The 16,804-nt window shown below is 29.9% G+C and overlaps 1 protein-coding gene and 1 long non-coding RNA gene across 4 annotated transcripts in view; one reads left to right on the top strand and one right to left on the bottom strand.

The window, feature by feature from the left end:
• LOC120358135 overlaps positions 1–16,804 on the top strand; it is a 143,999-nt gene that overhangs the window by 2,077 nt on the left and 125,118 nt on the right. The gene's annotated exons all lie outside the window — the stretch shown is intronic.
• On the bottom strand, positions 760–9,335 carry LOC105205220 (band 7 protein AGAP004871). Of its 3 annotated transcripts, none has more exons than XM_039450961.1 (9): positions 9,226–9,335; positions 6,123–6,229; positions 5,021–5,093; positions 4,150–4,232; positions 3,185–3,388; positions 3,031–3,086; positions 2,789–2,867; positions 2,252–2,353; positions 760–2,000 (listed from the first exon to the last, which is right to left on the bottom strand). In XM_039450961.1, exons 2-9 carry the CDS (start codon positions 6,201–6,203, stop codon positions 1,902–1,904), a joined length of 777 nt encoding a protein of 258 aa, XP_039306895.1. In that variant the 5' UTR covers positions 6,204–6,229; positions 9,226–9,335; the 3' UTR covers positions 760–1,901. The 3 variants fall into 3 exon arrangements, with proteins under 3 accessions (XP_039306895.1, XP_011172820.1, XP_011172823.1); XM_011174518.3 differs by having other exon boundaries at positions 9,036–9,297; XM_011174521.3 differs by lacking the exon at positions 6,123–6,229 and having other exon boundaries at positions 9,036–9,283.

Raw genomic sequence — 16,804 nt, 5'->3', positions numbered from 1 at the left:
TTAAACGATAACATAAGATTTTGTTAATATGGTTTTTTAAACGCAATTTTTATATCGAAATGTTTCTTTGATAAATTCATTGTTACTCTAAAGGGCAATGTTCAGAAACATTAGAGATATTATTTTATATTTGTTGTTTAACGTTAAACGGAGATAAAATAATATTTCTCGTGATATCTCTAAAGTTTTTAAACGCAGGGAAATTTTAAATCAGGAACATTCTAAACGATGGAAAAATAAAAATGTACATATAATTTTGTGACAAAATACTGTGTTTTTTAAATTAATTTTTAGAAAATTATTTTTGGTCTAGCCATATTACCACCAATTTTTTTCTTTCACCAATTATGCAGTGTGTCAGATTTTTATAAATCATGTCTTGAGTAATAAATCTTTCATTACTTTGAGTCTAGAATTTGTTAAACCAACTTTGACAATATAATCATTCCAGTTTCAATATAAAATATTAATTAGAAACAAAGTTATCCAATAAAATAAAAATGGGTGCCATATTACTCTCTTCTCTATATGTAATTCACATCTGCTTGAAAAGATAATGCTAAAACGTAAAAACTTTTTACAATAACTATAACCATTGAAAGTATGTACAATATAGAATAAATAAGGAAGATTTAGGATAGATTTCCGATCAAATGTACAAAGAGAAGATATTAGATGCATAATTATTTTACATCCTCTTAGCGAATAGTCACTTATTCAATTCAATTTTGTATTTTATTAAATAAATAATACTGAATGTTCTCCGAGATCGTCTGTATGTATTTGTACTCGATAATTTTTTCTTTTTTTTTTTTTACAAAATAAATGTAAGAATATCAAAGTGTTAGCAAAGTAAATAATGTATATAAATATCGCTATTAAGAGTTGCCGATGTTAGACCAAGCAATCATTACAAGCCGCTAAAGTATAAAATATTTCTATATATATATTGTAAAATTAATTATTCTTAACACTTGTGCGCACCCATGGCAATATTACCAGTATTAGCGGTATGTGTTTAAGTAGCACATTATTAAAATTGAAAATTATCAAAGTACACATATTGTAAAATAAATCTTTTAGTTGAAAAAACGTAATTTAGTATCCTAAATGAAATAGGTAAGATTTAAAGAGTTTTTATTGTTGATTATTTAAATGATAGTAGATTAAAATACTATTGCATATCACAAAATTGACAAGACAAAAAACCGCTCTTTGACATTTACCTCAAATAATTATTATACAAAATAAATTTTGTTTATACAAACCGATCGATTTCTTAATGTCGTAAAGTCAATCGCGTCTTGTAAAAGTCTGGCATTAGTGGCAGTGCGAGATTTATAATGAACGGATTAATTGTGTGAGATTTTCAATCATTACATATTTTTCACCGTTTGACATTTAACTGCCAACTGTATATCTGACACAAGTGAAATTATTGCCGTACCAAGAACGGACTGAATGTTCACAAATACTGACATCGTTCAATTATATTCTATATACATGCTATAAATTTTGCTATACTACTTCTTATAGCATGTAAACATATAAAATAATCCTGTAAGATTTTCCAAAAATATATGTTTCTGTGTATGTCGTATAGAGTTATCCGAGTTAATCCTGTGCGATAAAATCACATGTATGCAACGTTTTGCAAGTAATCAGTTTACAGCTTATTAAATTTGAAATTGTTATAGATAATGGTCAAATATTGGCAACTCTCTATTATTAAAATGTAATATGTAAGCGTGTCAAATACAAATACGAATAAATCTCCAAACAAAACTGTTCCTCAAGCAGCATCAGGGGGATTGTTATTCTTCTTTTTGGTGGTTATACATTGCGTAACATAACACACACTCCATTTCTTTCTTCTTTTTCTCTCTCTTTCTTTTAGGCAATTATTCCTTTGGCAAAGCTTTCATAAAATATGTCAGCATATCGATTGGCAGCGGAAACACAATGGTAGAGTTTTTCTCCGCTGATATTGAATGCAGTGTCTAAAATTAAAAGAAAAGCATGAAAAAGTGAAACATACAAAGATACTGAATATCTAATTATTACAATTAATAAGTTTGCGATCAATTATAATAATATATTAACCCCAATAATCCCAGCAAATCATGAATTTACAAATAGGTATATATCCTATCTATACTATATTACATTAATATAGTAACAAAGTAGATAGTAGTACATTAGCTATCCCACATATATGTACAAAATTAATTAACAAAAATATTTATATTACCTGCAAATAACGGAGTTGCAAGGCTGCCGGTGAATCACTGATGACTTCCGACGCTTCTCGCAAAGCTCTGCTGGCTTTTTGTTCTCCTTCTGCAGCAATCACCTGATAAAATAATTGAGATTGCAAATAACACTGCGTTGTAAATAAAATATTTTTTCAGGCGCTCTTTTACAGTTTGATATTGTTATTATATGATGACAGAAGCGAAGTGTGATATGTAATAAATTCATTATTACGTACATATAACCATAGTATAGCTATGGTACAGCTTTATCTTTACTTTTCCATTAAAAGTATAATAATTAATATAATTTCATAATCCTAAAGTTTGTAAAATATGCGGTAATAAATTGCTATCACGACGGTTTTTGACAGTTGAGAAGTATACTATTATTTCAAGAATTATTTTATTTTTTATTTTACATTTCTTACGTAATAATTAATTTACTGCATGTCATTTCTCGTCTCTGATGTTATATAAACAATGTCGCATTATAAGAGAGCCGATCCTTCTACATTAATTAATTAAAGTTTTACTTTAGCGCGTGCTTCGCGTGCAGCTTCGGCTTCCGCCGCCATAGCTCGTTGCAACTGAATGGGTAGTCGTACATCTTTACTGTAAAATAAAATCATAAAAAAAATATAATTTATTAAGATAATTTGTATATTAAGTTATCACGCGAAATAATGGATTTGTCACGATACATTACTCAATTAACATTAGATTTAACTTAAAGATTTTGAAAACATATTTTAGGACAAGCGATTAGTATGCATACATTTCGACTCGTTCAACTTTTATTCCCCACGCATCAGTGGCTTCGTCTAAGACAACCTAATAAAAACGCGATTAAAATGTCATTAATACGTATTAATTTTTTTTGCCCTTTAGAGTATATAGCGAGCATAATTGTGCCTAAATTGCTCATATACCTGCATGTTTTCGGAGATTGTTTCTCGTTCGCTCATTATTTCATGAAGTGGTCGTTTTCCCATGATATTCCTCAAGGTTGTTTGAGCTAGTAGTCTGGTACTTTGATGCGCATTCGCCACATTCGTAATCGAAACGGTCGCGTTAATAATTCGGTAGTAAACTACTGCATCAATGGATACCGTAACGCTATCTTTCGTCAAGACCTAATACGAATGGATAAATATCTTTTATATATCGATATTGAGTTAATCAATAATATCTTATATTTTCCTCATTACATAATTATACTTTTTAAAAAGAATGACAATGATATAAGTTTTTTTGAAAATATGACTCTTTAGCTTTATATACATCGTATTGTAATCCTTAAATAAAATCCTTAAAAGATTTTGTTGCAAAGATATGATTAAAAAAATAAATAAATTTTGCGACATCCAAAAATATCTCGTATTTTCCTTGTTACATAATTATATTTTGTAAAATGACAATGTCATAATTTTTTTTTTTAAGTATGACTTTTAGTTTTAAAACGCCAATGTTGTAATGTTTGTAAAAGTTTTTTGTTGCAAAAGTATGAGTTATTTTAAGAAAAGTAGATTTTTGACAAATTTTTTCATTTTTGATTAATGATTTTTTTTTATAACTTTGCAATAAATTATTTTTTTACAATATTAATTATGCAGTTACATTTCTGAAAATTTAAACCTTTATTTAGAAAAAAAATTGTTGAAAAATATTAATTGAAACCAAAATTATAGTTTCTCAAAGTCGAATAAGGTTAACCAAACCGGAAAATGTGTTAATGCAACTTTCTGGATCCGGTGTATTTAAGAGTCAATAAATAAATAAATTTATATTATTAACATTTAACATTCAATATATTTTTTAGAGAGCAGCAAAAAATATAATATGTAAATTATACATTTAAGTAATTATTATAATGAAGTTGATTACGTGTAATTACCTCTTGCGGCGGCACGTCACATGTTCGCGTTCGCAGATCAACGCGCGTGTAGTTGTCCACACACGGCAGGATGAAAAAGATTCCTATAAGCGTGAACACGATTAATCGCTTTGATAATCGACAATAAAACGTACATAAAGCGTTGAAGCGTTGCGTAACATAAAAAAAAGATGCATAGTAAAAATGTGTCGTAAACATCAACCAAATTATCTAGCCCTATTTATTTCCAAGTCTAGTCACGTAACAAGTATAAAAAATATAGGATTTTCTATTATTATATAATAGTGTAATTTAAATGCTGTATAAATATAAGACCTTGATAAATACAAGACATACCGATGTATTTTACTATGAATATATGATGGGAACTTCAAATTGTTTCAAATATTACTTGAAAATTACGGAAAAATTTGAAATATCTTGGAAATCTTGAATGCTTTAAAAGCTTAAAAATTGACTATTAATTCAATGTAATATTTATTTCTTACGTACAGTTGTAATTTTTTTATTATTAACACATATCAATAATTAATCGACACAGTTCAACTTATATATCATTTCTATAAAAAAACCAACGGCACTAAGTATACAATAAATTAATATTTAAACATTTGTAACGGAAAAATTTTTAAATATTAAAATATTTCGAATATTTTCAGTAATATTTACAAGTTTGAAGAATTTTTAATATTAAACATTTTAAAATAATTCTTATGTTATTGAATTGAAAATTTTTTAAGTTTGGATAAAGTGTATAATCATACTTTTTTATTTAAACTAATATACCATTACTAGTTGTACACTAATAATTAGTAATATTACAAATATTCTTTCTGAAACAAATAAATTAAAATAATGATGTTAATCTTACCGGGACCCTTAGCACCACCGAATAAAAGACGACCCAGTCGAAATATGACGGCCCTTTCATATTCTTGTACAACCTGTAATTAAAAAAAATATATATATATCTTTTGCGTAACTTACAACTTTACTTGAATTTTGTGAACCAAATACAAATTAATTTTAATTATAATAATAAATATCATTGTATTTAATTAATACTTCGTACACACCTTAGGATATTTGTGTTCTGCGCATTTTTTTTTTTTTTTGAAATATTTTGTCGGCTATGATTAATTACAACATTTAGATACAATTTTTTATTAAATACACTGCCATATAAATACCATATACTTTCTAAAGATGTTAAAGTATATGTAAGAATAACTTAATAATTTATATATGTATGTATATATGTATATATATATATATATATGTATATATATATATATGTATATATATATATATATATATATATATATATATATATATATATTTTTTTTTTTTTTTTTCCCCAGACCCTTAGCACACACACGGATGTTTGTATCCGTTGTTAATTTTTATCACTTTTACACAAGTATACATACGTGTGTAAATGTAAGTATACGTGTGTGTGCTAAGGGTCTGGAAAAAAGTGTGCATTGAGTATTAATTTGATAAATACAATTGTTTTAATAAAATATAGTTTCACTAATATAATTAAATAAATTAAATTGTTAAAATTACTTTATAAGAATTAAGGTCATAAGAGTAATCGATTGGCAGTGCAGTTTATGCAATTAATGCTCATTTTTATTGTGGAATTATTAAGGAAGATTACTGATATGAGTTTAATGAAAGAGTCTGTTACTGAAAGCTGATGATAGCTGCGCAATGATACACATCTCACTCAAATGAGCTGCGATATAATAAAATTGAGAAATGAAAACGAGCAAATGGATGTACAGAAAATCTGCATAAATTCTATTGTGCATAAATTCTATGTAACTATAGTTACATTAGAATAACATTGCTCATTAAAATGCTTTCCCACAATTGTCGCAGAATGGCGAGAAATTTACGAATAAAAATAATATTTTGAAAAGGCTTTTTTTTTATAGAAAGAGATTTTTTCTAAAAAAGTATCTTACTTTGAAACAAACAATGAGAGAGAGCGGCATCGTCAGTATCACAATAATCCATGATATTACCACCAAGATAGTCTCGCACATCGCATCTTTGTGCGCACTATCATCCGCTGCAACACAACGTTATTCGTTAACATTTACAATAAGTAACACGTATGTGGAATAAAAATGTTTAATTGAAATATTTTTACCAAATAAAAAAACATAATCTATAATATAATATAAAAAATATAATCTATAATATCTCTCTATGAATGTATTATAATTCCGAAAAGGAAGGTTTATTTTATGACTGAGAAATTTTGTAAAAACGCACGTCCCAAATAAATTTTAAAACTATAAAATTTATAATTTTTAGTACTATAAAATATATGAACGTTTATGATCGAATATTAATAAATGTATACGAAACATTCAATATTAATCAAATTTAACTCTAACAAGTTAAGTATAACAATTAGAATGTTTTGAAATGGCCTGTGATCTGTCAATCAGAAATGATTTCCGTTTGATTCGAAATCACATTACTAGAGACATTGACTTTTATAGTACATCTTAAGGTCATAGTCACTCTATATCTGTGATTTGTAAGCTCTAATATTGCTGTTTAAAACTGTTTTAAACATTAATATTATTTTACGAAAACCGAAAGCCGGATCTTTTCATAATTACGTTCTTATATTTCAAGCAATTCTACATTTTAACAGATATAAGGGATTTGAGGAAATTATATATGTAAATTTAAAGAGCTCTTTAAATTAACTCTTATAAAATACAGCTTTTAATCAACCCTTAGTAGCCTAATTTCCAATTATAGCGCTCATCAATACTTGCGCGAAAATTGGACATGTATCGTAAAAACTTGCTATCGGATAGCGACATCGTCAAACACAATTCTATCATTGTCGGCTGTCGTAATTGTTCGTGACAGGCATCATTATTTTCTAGTTTTTGAAGTATACGTCGTCTGATAATGTTTAGTAAATATTTCTAACTTTGCATAGCCTAATTTTCATTCTTGTCAAACGATATAGATACTTGCAGTTTGCTCTACATCTTTTACTATCACTCTACTCAAGTTTACTTGACTGATGACTTCAAAGACCTGCTAATTATATAATTAACAACATAAAATAATCAAAATATTTCTTTCAATGTTTCAGTTAAGTTTCAAATTACAACTTATTATTAAAATTGAAATTGAAATCAGAATTAAATCTTTTAATTAAAGATTTATATCTAAAGAAAAATGAACTCTCAGTTTACACACTTCAAGAAAGTACCTCTCTGTATACATTGGGTATTTTTCACCTAGCGTTTTTTTTTTTATTACATCTCGAGTTTTAACGAATCGATTTTAATTAGACGGATCCAAAGTGTTGTTTCGAAAATCGAGAAATCGCGCTGACGATTTGTGACAGAGGCTACGTTCCGTTTCACACATGATGCGCATGATGTATTATTACGTCCTTGTTTAACATTTAAGGAATTACAAGGATAAAATGATATGCCATGCGCATTATGCCTGAAACGGAACGTAGCCAGACGATGAGCTCCGTGCGAGTCGGACTAAAAACGTATGTATTGGCCGTGTTCAGCATATTCAATATGTTGATGTATTCTTCGAAATCATCCAATCAGATCGTTAGATATAAAAGAATACACCAATAACAGAGCGCATTCAACTGTTAAACCTGTCGGACGCGCCCATTTATGAAGACTACCTAGCGCGATTGTCTATATTTAGAACAACCGAAAGTAACGCGTAACAAATTCAGAAAGACAAACGCTGATTCTGAAACACACAGAGCTTTGGAATTGCAATATCTCTAGACATTTTTATGCACACGGCGACACACGTATGATTTTGATAACCCACAGAATTTTTTTATCTGCGGAGTCATTCCGTTTAGCTATACTTATGTTTCTGAATAGCATATATTAACTATTTGAAATTTATGCTTTTTTGATTTTAAAGTTCGAAATTTCTATCTTGAACACAGTTACTAGAAATATAAATATTACCGATAGACAAAAAAGTCCATGAATAAAAAAACCTCAATCTATATCCCAATGAGTGAACAATATTTTCATAACATTTTAAAAAACATTTTTTGCGCAAATGTTTTTTAATATTTTTTTTAATAAAAATTTTTTCATATTTAATTTAATTATTGTATTATATTGACATATTTCTAGTTGCAATTTGATTTAAACAAATAACAGAAAAGTTCTTCCAGATGCTATTCTATATTTGTAAAAAGCAGTAAAAAATCTATAATTTTATATATATTTATATAAATAATATGCTTTAATTGTACATAGTCCATCCCCCTCTTTTTCAAAAATATATATTCACCTAATCTATTAGTTATGTAAATGTATTAGTATAAAGTGTTTACACATCATCACGAGGGATTCAGTTCGCAGCAGTCGTAGAAATCAATTAAGCATTGTCTACCGCGGTCACAACTTGGATGCGTGGCCGTTTAGGAATTTCCGAGAGAAAATTCTCGAGACTTGCTTTGGCGAAAAATAATTTTTTTTTAAAGTTTTTTAAGTTTTTAAAAATGTTATAAAAATGTTGTTTTGCTCATTGGAATTATGTGGTGTAATAATATAATATTTATGCAAATATTTTGAAGAAATTCATAAAATTAGAACGTCCAGAGGATGTCTACAGAACAAAATAAGGCGCTTCTTTGATAGTCCACAGGACGTCCTGTGGACGTCTTGGGACTGTAACAGGTACTTCCTACGATATCTTGCTTCACGTAACAGGATATCCTCAGGATATCTCTATGTTGACAAGGATAACATTCAATTATAGTCACACACATTAAATATTTTTTTCCCACAGTAAAATATTTTAATAAAAATATTTTTATAAAACTCATATGTACATACAATACATACTTTGTAATCGCTCACCATCCGTCATCTCGAAATAATCGGTAGTGTCCCGGTCCCAATTCTTACACTATTATCACTCTATCGGATAAAATTGTTGAAGCGACAACTATCAGGGAGATGGTAGATATTTTGCGTTCAAGAAACAAAGTGGGGTAGAGAATTGAATGAACTAGGTTAGGAGCGCGTTACTCACTTCTCCACACGGTTGCACTAGATGCACTAGATGCACTGGATGTTGCTACTTGCTACCAGGGTAATCCAGTGCTGCCAAACGTGGGGTCTGGGCACAGTCAGAGAGGAATCTCTGATGCGGTCAGAGCAGGTCAGAGAGGAACTTGAAAGCGGACACGCTTCGATTTTAAGTGAGATGCTCCAAGATCCATTTTCACATCGGTAATGTCCATTTATTCGTGGTTCTGAGCGATGCTACACGTTAGTTAGATAAAGACGGATATTGTCCATCTTTATCTAACTAACGTATAGCATCGCTGAGAACCATGGAAAAATGGACATTATCGACGTGAAAATGAACCTTAGAGTTATCTTTTATGGTAAAACGTGAGGACAACCATTAAAAATCACTCTGTATACCTGATAAACTTGTATGTACCTAGAGAGTGATTGATAGAACTCTAATAAACTTGGTAGAATTATGTCACGTTAATATTTATTGAGTTATTGTTAAAAAACAAAATAATATTCCACACCCCTTTTCTTTTTTCTACAATTTATATTATAAATGTTTTACGTGTCTTTTTTGTAATCAGTAATCAATGAATCAAAGAAAATTCCGATTTTGTAGAGATTTTATAGTGAAAATATAAAAAATAAAATTACATTTTATTTTTCAAATTTATAATATAGGTCTTTATTTTTTCACTACTAAAAAGAGATACTAATAATTTTATAATTGAATTACTTTTTTGTACTGTTATCTAATATACTTTGCTACTATGTTGACTTAACGAAAGTATTAACATTATCATTCGTCGATATTATTGTAAGAAGTACCGTAAGAAATACCTGGATTTCCATTCAGGAGGAGCGTAAAGTACACTTTTGGAATCAGAAACAGAATTAAACATTTATGTGTAAAATATAAATAATTTACATTATCTGTATTATACAATGTAAACTATGCGAATTGTTTATTTTACGTGTCATTTATGTGAACAATAATCAATGGATTAGAGAAGATTTAGATTTAATTGAAATAGTAAAAATTATTTTCCATTTTTTTATTTTTAACCCTCAGCTGACACATCATAGCGGATTCGATATTTTGCCACACATGGGTGGCACGTCGATCATTTTTAATCTTTGTATGAAATAGAATTTGGAACACTTTTTTTAATCAATACGGCAGAAGTCGAAACATCCCGTATTATGTTAGAACATTATTTAGAAAATTAAATATAGGTTTTAATTGCTCGTTTGAACTATCTTATTTATTATTAGATTGAACAAATCATAAAGATGTATCATAAATATTTTTATAAAATTTACATCAAACATTTAGTCGATCTTTAAATATCTTAAATGTTAAATAAAGATTTTTTTTCTTTCGTGTATATAGAATATTTATACAATATTTAAATAATATTTTATATAATATCTTTGAAAAGATAACTTATAGTAATAAATAATTAAAAATATTGTGTATTGTTTGTGTAAGAAGTCTTTATAAAATTTTTTTACATTTTTGAAAATTAATTTTCCTAAAACACATTTATTACCATTAATATCTCTTCTTTTTATACTTTCCTATAAAGAAACTTTTGTAACATATAGATAGGTATATTTTAATAAGAAATGACATTTAACTTTTTGTATTTTGGTATCGAATGAAATATGTGTTAATTTATTATTATTTGTTGCATTGATATCTGGTGTAGTACAACACGTTACTACTACTTATTTATCACTTTTTATCACTTTTTATCACTTTTTTTGTTCTTATACTTTCACCGCCATGTTAGGTCGAATCTATCTGGACCAGACGTGACGCGATTTGTAAGTATACCTACATAGCATCTTTCAATTGTGAAAGCGTTAATCATTCGCTTATTATTGGCCATTACAGTCATCCTTTTGAGATTTAAAAATTTATGCCCATGGAAAAATAACGTATTAATTTATACATACATGCATCATATAAATACATGTATATTTCTTCGTATACTTATCATGTATATTCGCTATATATTTATTGCACATATGTGTATGTAAAACGTTGATTATATGTAGCGAACATTTACTGCTTCTTTTTCATGCACGACCGCGGGAGAAATGGAGGAACAAGAAAGAGGGTGCATATGTGTGTTTCCAGGAATTATATTATGAGATATACAGCGTTGAATTTTATTAACACCTATCACGTTAATATTATCTTCTGTGTAGTAATAATGTCATTTAACTGTATTATTTTAGCACACAAACAGAATTTCGTAAATTCTTTCTTTTTGAAATTCTTTACCATTGTTGTGTTGCAATTTTCAAAATGACATCTATCCGAATTATTTACGTATTGTTTATTCTTATGATAGTAGTAAGTGTTTCAGTCAACTAATTAAATATCTTGATGAAATAATTATAATTAATAATATAATTTTCACAATTTTTAATATCTGAATCTTCTATGATCTATTGATTATTGTTTATACAGATGACACATGAAATATAGTTTGCATAGTTTACATTATATACACATAATTTTTGTAACTTATTTATATTTTACACGTCCAACTTTAATCTTTATCTCCTCAAAAAATTGGAAAGTTGAGTCGTTATCGCGCAAATTTTCTCTCAATGATGAACACGACAGATGAACGATGCAAAAATCATTGGTAAGTTTGTCTATTCGTAAAAGGAGGTGCGTGAGGAAAGAGGAAGGAAAAAGTAGCATCACGTACAATTTTTTTATCGTTCATTATCGAACATGGCCGATACTTGCGGTAGTCGTGCACGATAATTTTTATTTCTTTATAACAGACAGCATGAACGAGTTTCCAACGCGAAGCATAACAATGCGTGTTGCCGTTTCATTGCTTGTATATCGAAATAACTCGGTCCGCCGTATATCGTATAGTCCACCCCGGGACACGTGTGCATACCGCCGTTCGTTAGTACATAGCCGAGTGATAAAACGACGCCGCAACGTACATCGTCGTTGTCGGCGTCGTCGTCGTCGTCGTTGTCGTTGTTGTCGTCGTCATCGTACCTGCAAAGCGTTTGTAAAACATTAAAAGCCGCAATATGCGACGTTGTCGCCTAATGACGCCCCTCGAGACGCCACCGCCACGATAATTATTAGCGCGACGGCTTTATTGACGGTACACCGGAGAATACGCTCTCCTCGTTCGTCTCTCACCGCGGTGAACGTTATAATTCTGCGCGATGCGACGACGTCACTTTTGTTAATGTCGCACGGGGAATACGCGATAATGTGCGCCGACACCGCGGTTCGTTCGGCAGAACCGCTGCTCGTTTGCGCCGCATTAATCTAGAATTCAGATATATCGATATTTCGTTTAATGCCTCGTTTGCTTCTTTTCTCTTTTTATAATTCTTCGTATTTCGATGATAGCATAGACAAGTACTGCAATGCTGCATATGTAAAATCATAATAATTTTTCTTAATATGAAATATTAAATTAATTAATGTTGTATACGAGAGGCTTATATTAAGAGGTTAAAGAACCCCAGCAAATCGAAAAATAGGGTATTTTCAACATCGTGTAAAACTTTACAAGAGACAGATGTATGATTTCTTTGTGTTAAAAATATGTACATTTGTTAAAAAAAATTAAATACAAAACATTGAGATTGAAAAAGTGTTGAATTTTGAACACATTTTCTGTCAAAACATCACTTTTTAAAGTTGCAATCACGATAATATGGTTTATCTGATCAATTTCAAATTTTTTAAGCAGTATTTTGATCAATAACATTTTGATCAGAAAGGTTTTTCTTATTTTTAATTTTTTTTTGTGATAACAAAGATATTTTTTTGGAGGAATTTTCAAATTTGTAATTTTCTAATTAAAAATTGTGCAGAGAGAGAGAGAGAGAGAGAGAGAGAGAGAGAGAGCAAAGTTCCGTGAAAAATAACATTTTCAAAAATTCTCTTTGTGATCCGAAAATGACAAGTAAAGAAATTGTTTATTTTTGAATTTCAGACAATTTATCGAGATTGAATTGTGACTACCGCGTAGATACGCGCATGCTAATAATATTTATTTATTTTTATATTTATTCTAATTTTGCATCTTATTTTTTTAAAATAAAAATATATGTATTTTTAAAGCAGGAACGCATTATTTATCTATTTCTTTAATAAAAGTTACAAAAAGTTGAAAAATACCCTATTTTTTGATTCACTAGGATTCTATAACCCATTAATCTAAAGTAACAAGCTCATTTTTTACAATTACAATTACTATATTACAGCTTCAAAAATGAAAGAAATAAGCAGAGCTACTGTAATATTCCAAGCAGATTATATTTAATGAACGTTTAGAAACTTTACGCTGATACGTTTTTAAGACGATATAGAAACGTTTATTGAACATTTTTGTTGTCTACTTAACATTTATTAAATCATCAAGAGGTCTCATACAAAAATGATATTTTAAACTAGTAAAAAAGAAAATTGTAAATAGACGTTATAAGATTTTACAAAAAAAAAAAACGTTTTTATAATATTTAATAAATATTTTAGAATACGTATCAAATTTAAAAAATTTTATTACACGTATATTGAACCGAAATATATTGCTTGAAATATTAAAAAAAGAAGAATAAATCTTTAACTTGCACATCAATAAAACACGCCTCTGATTCCATCATTTTTTAATTTTTGTACTTCGATATATCCACTTCTAGAGGATTTGCGAGAAACACGTTTGAATAATTTAAAACTAAGCAGTATAAACAGGAATGATGGTGCAAATTGATAAGATCGCGGCCATTGCGAAATAATCGCGTTATTGGAGCGTTTTTATTAAAACCGCCATATCGACCAGTTCTTATTTTCTTAATTCATTTGTATCATTATCCCCATTTGAGAAAGTCTCATATTATTAAGAGCTTGTGTATTTCATCCTGGCGGATGATTATTTTCTTTAAATTCTCGAAAGAATCAAAACTTGAGGAAAACAGGCGATTTAAAATACTTTCCGTAAAATGATAAAATCATGCAGACGATTACAGTTTCGAATGTAACAAAATTCTCAAATAAATCCTTAAGTAATTAATGCAGAAATAACACGCATGATCGTAACTCGTCGATCTGCTGAACAATTTACGATTAATTAGGCTTCGTGGACTCTATCATTCGAGGGTCACCGGCGCAAGTATCAGAAACTGCTACACAGGTGTTGCCATTGATTCCCGCTGGGAAATTAACAGTAACGCGAGCAATTTGCATCACGCAGAAGTCAGGTGCGCATTGACGTCTCGCGTACCGAGCTACTCAATGTTGCCCCGACTCAAAATGACGCTCCACAATTTCATCCGGCATGCCGGCCGAGATGTGCTCAATGTAAGTGCGCGCGGACGAAATGTATTACAAATATAAGCACAATATAAATTTCACGAAAATTTCACGATAATTGCAGCGAAAGTGTTATATATACACATATATATATATATATATATATATATATATATATATATATGTGTAAGGCTGCACGCGAGACCGGGCGCATTTTTATAAGGCAGAAATTGACGCTGTTTAAATGCGCACGAAGTCTATCATTATTTCCGTTGCGGGTTTGCGGATGCGAATTCAATAATATCGCGTGTTGCGTAAATCACGTTTCGAAATTTCAATCGCGTGATGCGGTTCTGATTCTTCATTTGATCTGTTACACACACGTTTTTCGCAACTCCGCCAAATTATTAAAAAAAAAAAAAAACAAAAAAAAATAAAAAAAAACGAGAACGGAGCGAGAGGGGGAAGGAGCGACATTCATAGAAGTCGACATCTACAGAAATCTTATATATAATTGACTGTTTGTGTATACGGTTATATATAGTTTCCCCATCTCTCAAGCGTATTAATATTTTCACAATGTCATACGATTTTAATTGCTCGGTCGAAGATGTTTTATACAACGCGCGGTAGTAAGTCGAGACCACAGCTGTGACTTTTCTTTACTGACGTGGAAAATTTCTTCTTTATATCGCAACTTACTACCGTTATTAGATAATATTCGTTGAAAAAGTAATGAAGAGTGACTTCAAGGAAATTGTCAACGGCTAGACAATAATGCAGTATGGTTTGCTATCGCACAACAACAATAAATATATTCAGACGTTTATCTTTGTACAAGTAAACGTATTACTCTACTGATGGTGTGGGTATAAATATACAGACGCATCAATTTTTCATCGCCAAAATATTATACGAATATGTAAAAATTTGCAACATATATTACGCTGTAATCGATTAATCATAATATGTGACATTTAAAAAGTTATATTGATATTGTAATTTACCAGAAACGAAGCGTTATGCTGAAGAAAAATTGAAATACAATAAATTCAACAGAAATATTTAAAAAGATATGTTTATAAGAAATACTATTTGAAATATTTAATAAACATAAAGAAGCAAGTATATAATAAGTATATAATAAACATCAAAAGGGTAAATAATATATATTATAAAAAAATTTTTTATAGTTGGTAAAGATTATTATTCCTAACGTTATAACAGTAATAATTATAAAAATAGGGCTCTTAACCATAATTACTTTACCATATAATTATAATGGCAAATACTAAGTATACTTTTATTTCAATGCAGCACTGATGAAACACACAATTTAACATAAATATAACTACATTCAGGTTACTAAATTTCTTTCTCGTTTATATTAGTGGAGTTCAGCTCATTTAAACCGCACGTTAAATATCTCCGAATAATTACAATAACTTAGTGCATAAGAATCTTTAAACTTTTTAAATATGACTTTGATTAGAATATTTTCTTCGTTTGTATCCGGCAGTTTATCTCGTGGACGCATTTATTCGACGAATGCGTGCATTTCCGAGATCTTCCTTGATTTCGACGGGGGAATCAGGTGCGAACGGCACGGGACGCGAAATCGGCCGAAACGAGAGCGTGCACCGTAAACGTGTAATTGACACGAAAACGTAATCGATAGTCCATGCGGCGAACAGAGCGAACACTCGTGTGTACGTGTGCACGTACGCGCGTGCGGATGCGTCGGAAACGAGAGGAACAGCAGGTGAGAGATAGAGAAATGCGTGACGTACTCTCGTGCAGAAAATACGAAGAGGACGCACGCACGCATACACATACACACGCGCGTGATGCGTACATCACATTCGCGTGCCGGAGATACGTTCTTAATCCCGACGTCCTCGAAGAACTTAATAATAACGACACCGATGTGCTCGATGTAAATCGCGACCGTTCTGTGTAGGTCGCCGCTCGAATTTATGAAATTGTGAACGCGTGTGCAGACATGTGCACCGTTCACACGCAATGACATCGAAAGTTTTAAACGCGCGATACGATTTATCGTTACAGAAATTCAATACATTATTGTTTGACAGCTGATTAATACTTTTTAATAAAGCTCGTAAGATAAATAAATATTTCCAAATTCTTTTCTTAATATTACTTGATGCTTTAATATTTTCTTTGTTTAATTATAGTGAATTTGTGTCATATTTGCAGTCATTTTTAAAAATAGTTAAGATAAATGTAACAATTAACCATATGTTGCAGAGCAACAATG

The sequence above is a fragment of the Solenopsis invicta genome, chromosome 6 (genome assembly GCF_016802725.1).
Source record: "Solenopsis invicta isolate M01_SB chromosome 6, UNIL_Sinv_3.0, whole genome shotgun sequence".
Classification (NCBI taxonomy): Eukaryota; Metazoa; Arthropoda; class Insecta; order Hymenoptera; family Formicidae; genus Solenopsis; species Solenopsis invicta.
The sequence above is the reverse complement of the archived record's forward strand: the minus strand, read 5'-3'. Positions and strand labels throughout refer to the sequence as shown.

Coding starts and splice junctions, on each gene's coding strand:
- LOC105205220 (XM_011174518.3), bottom strand. CDS start 9,060: ATGACGGATGGTGAGCGATTACAAA. Junction 5,094..6,122: donor CTCTCATTGTTTGTTTCAAA/GTAAGATACTTT, acceptor TTTTAATTACAG/GTTGTACAAGAATATGAAAG. Junction 2,354..2,788: donor CACGCGAAGCACGCGCTAAA/GTAAAACTTTAA, acceptor TTATTTTATCAG/GTGATTGCTGCAGAAGGAGA.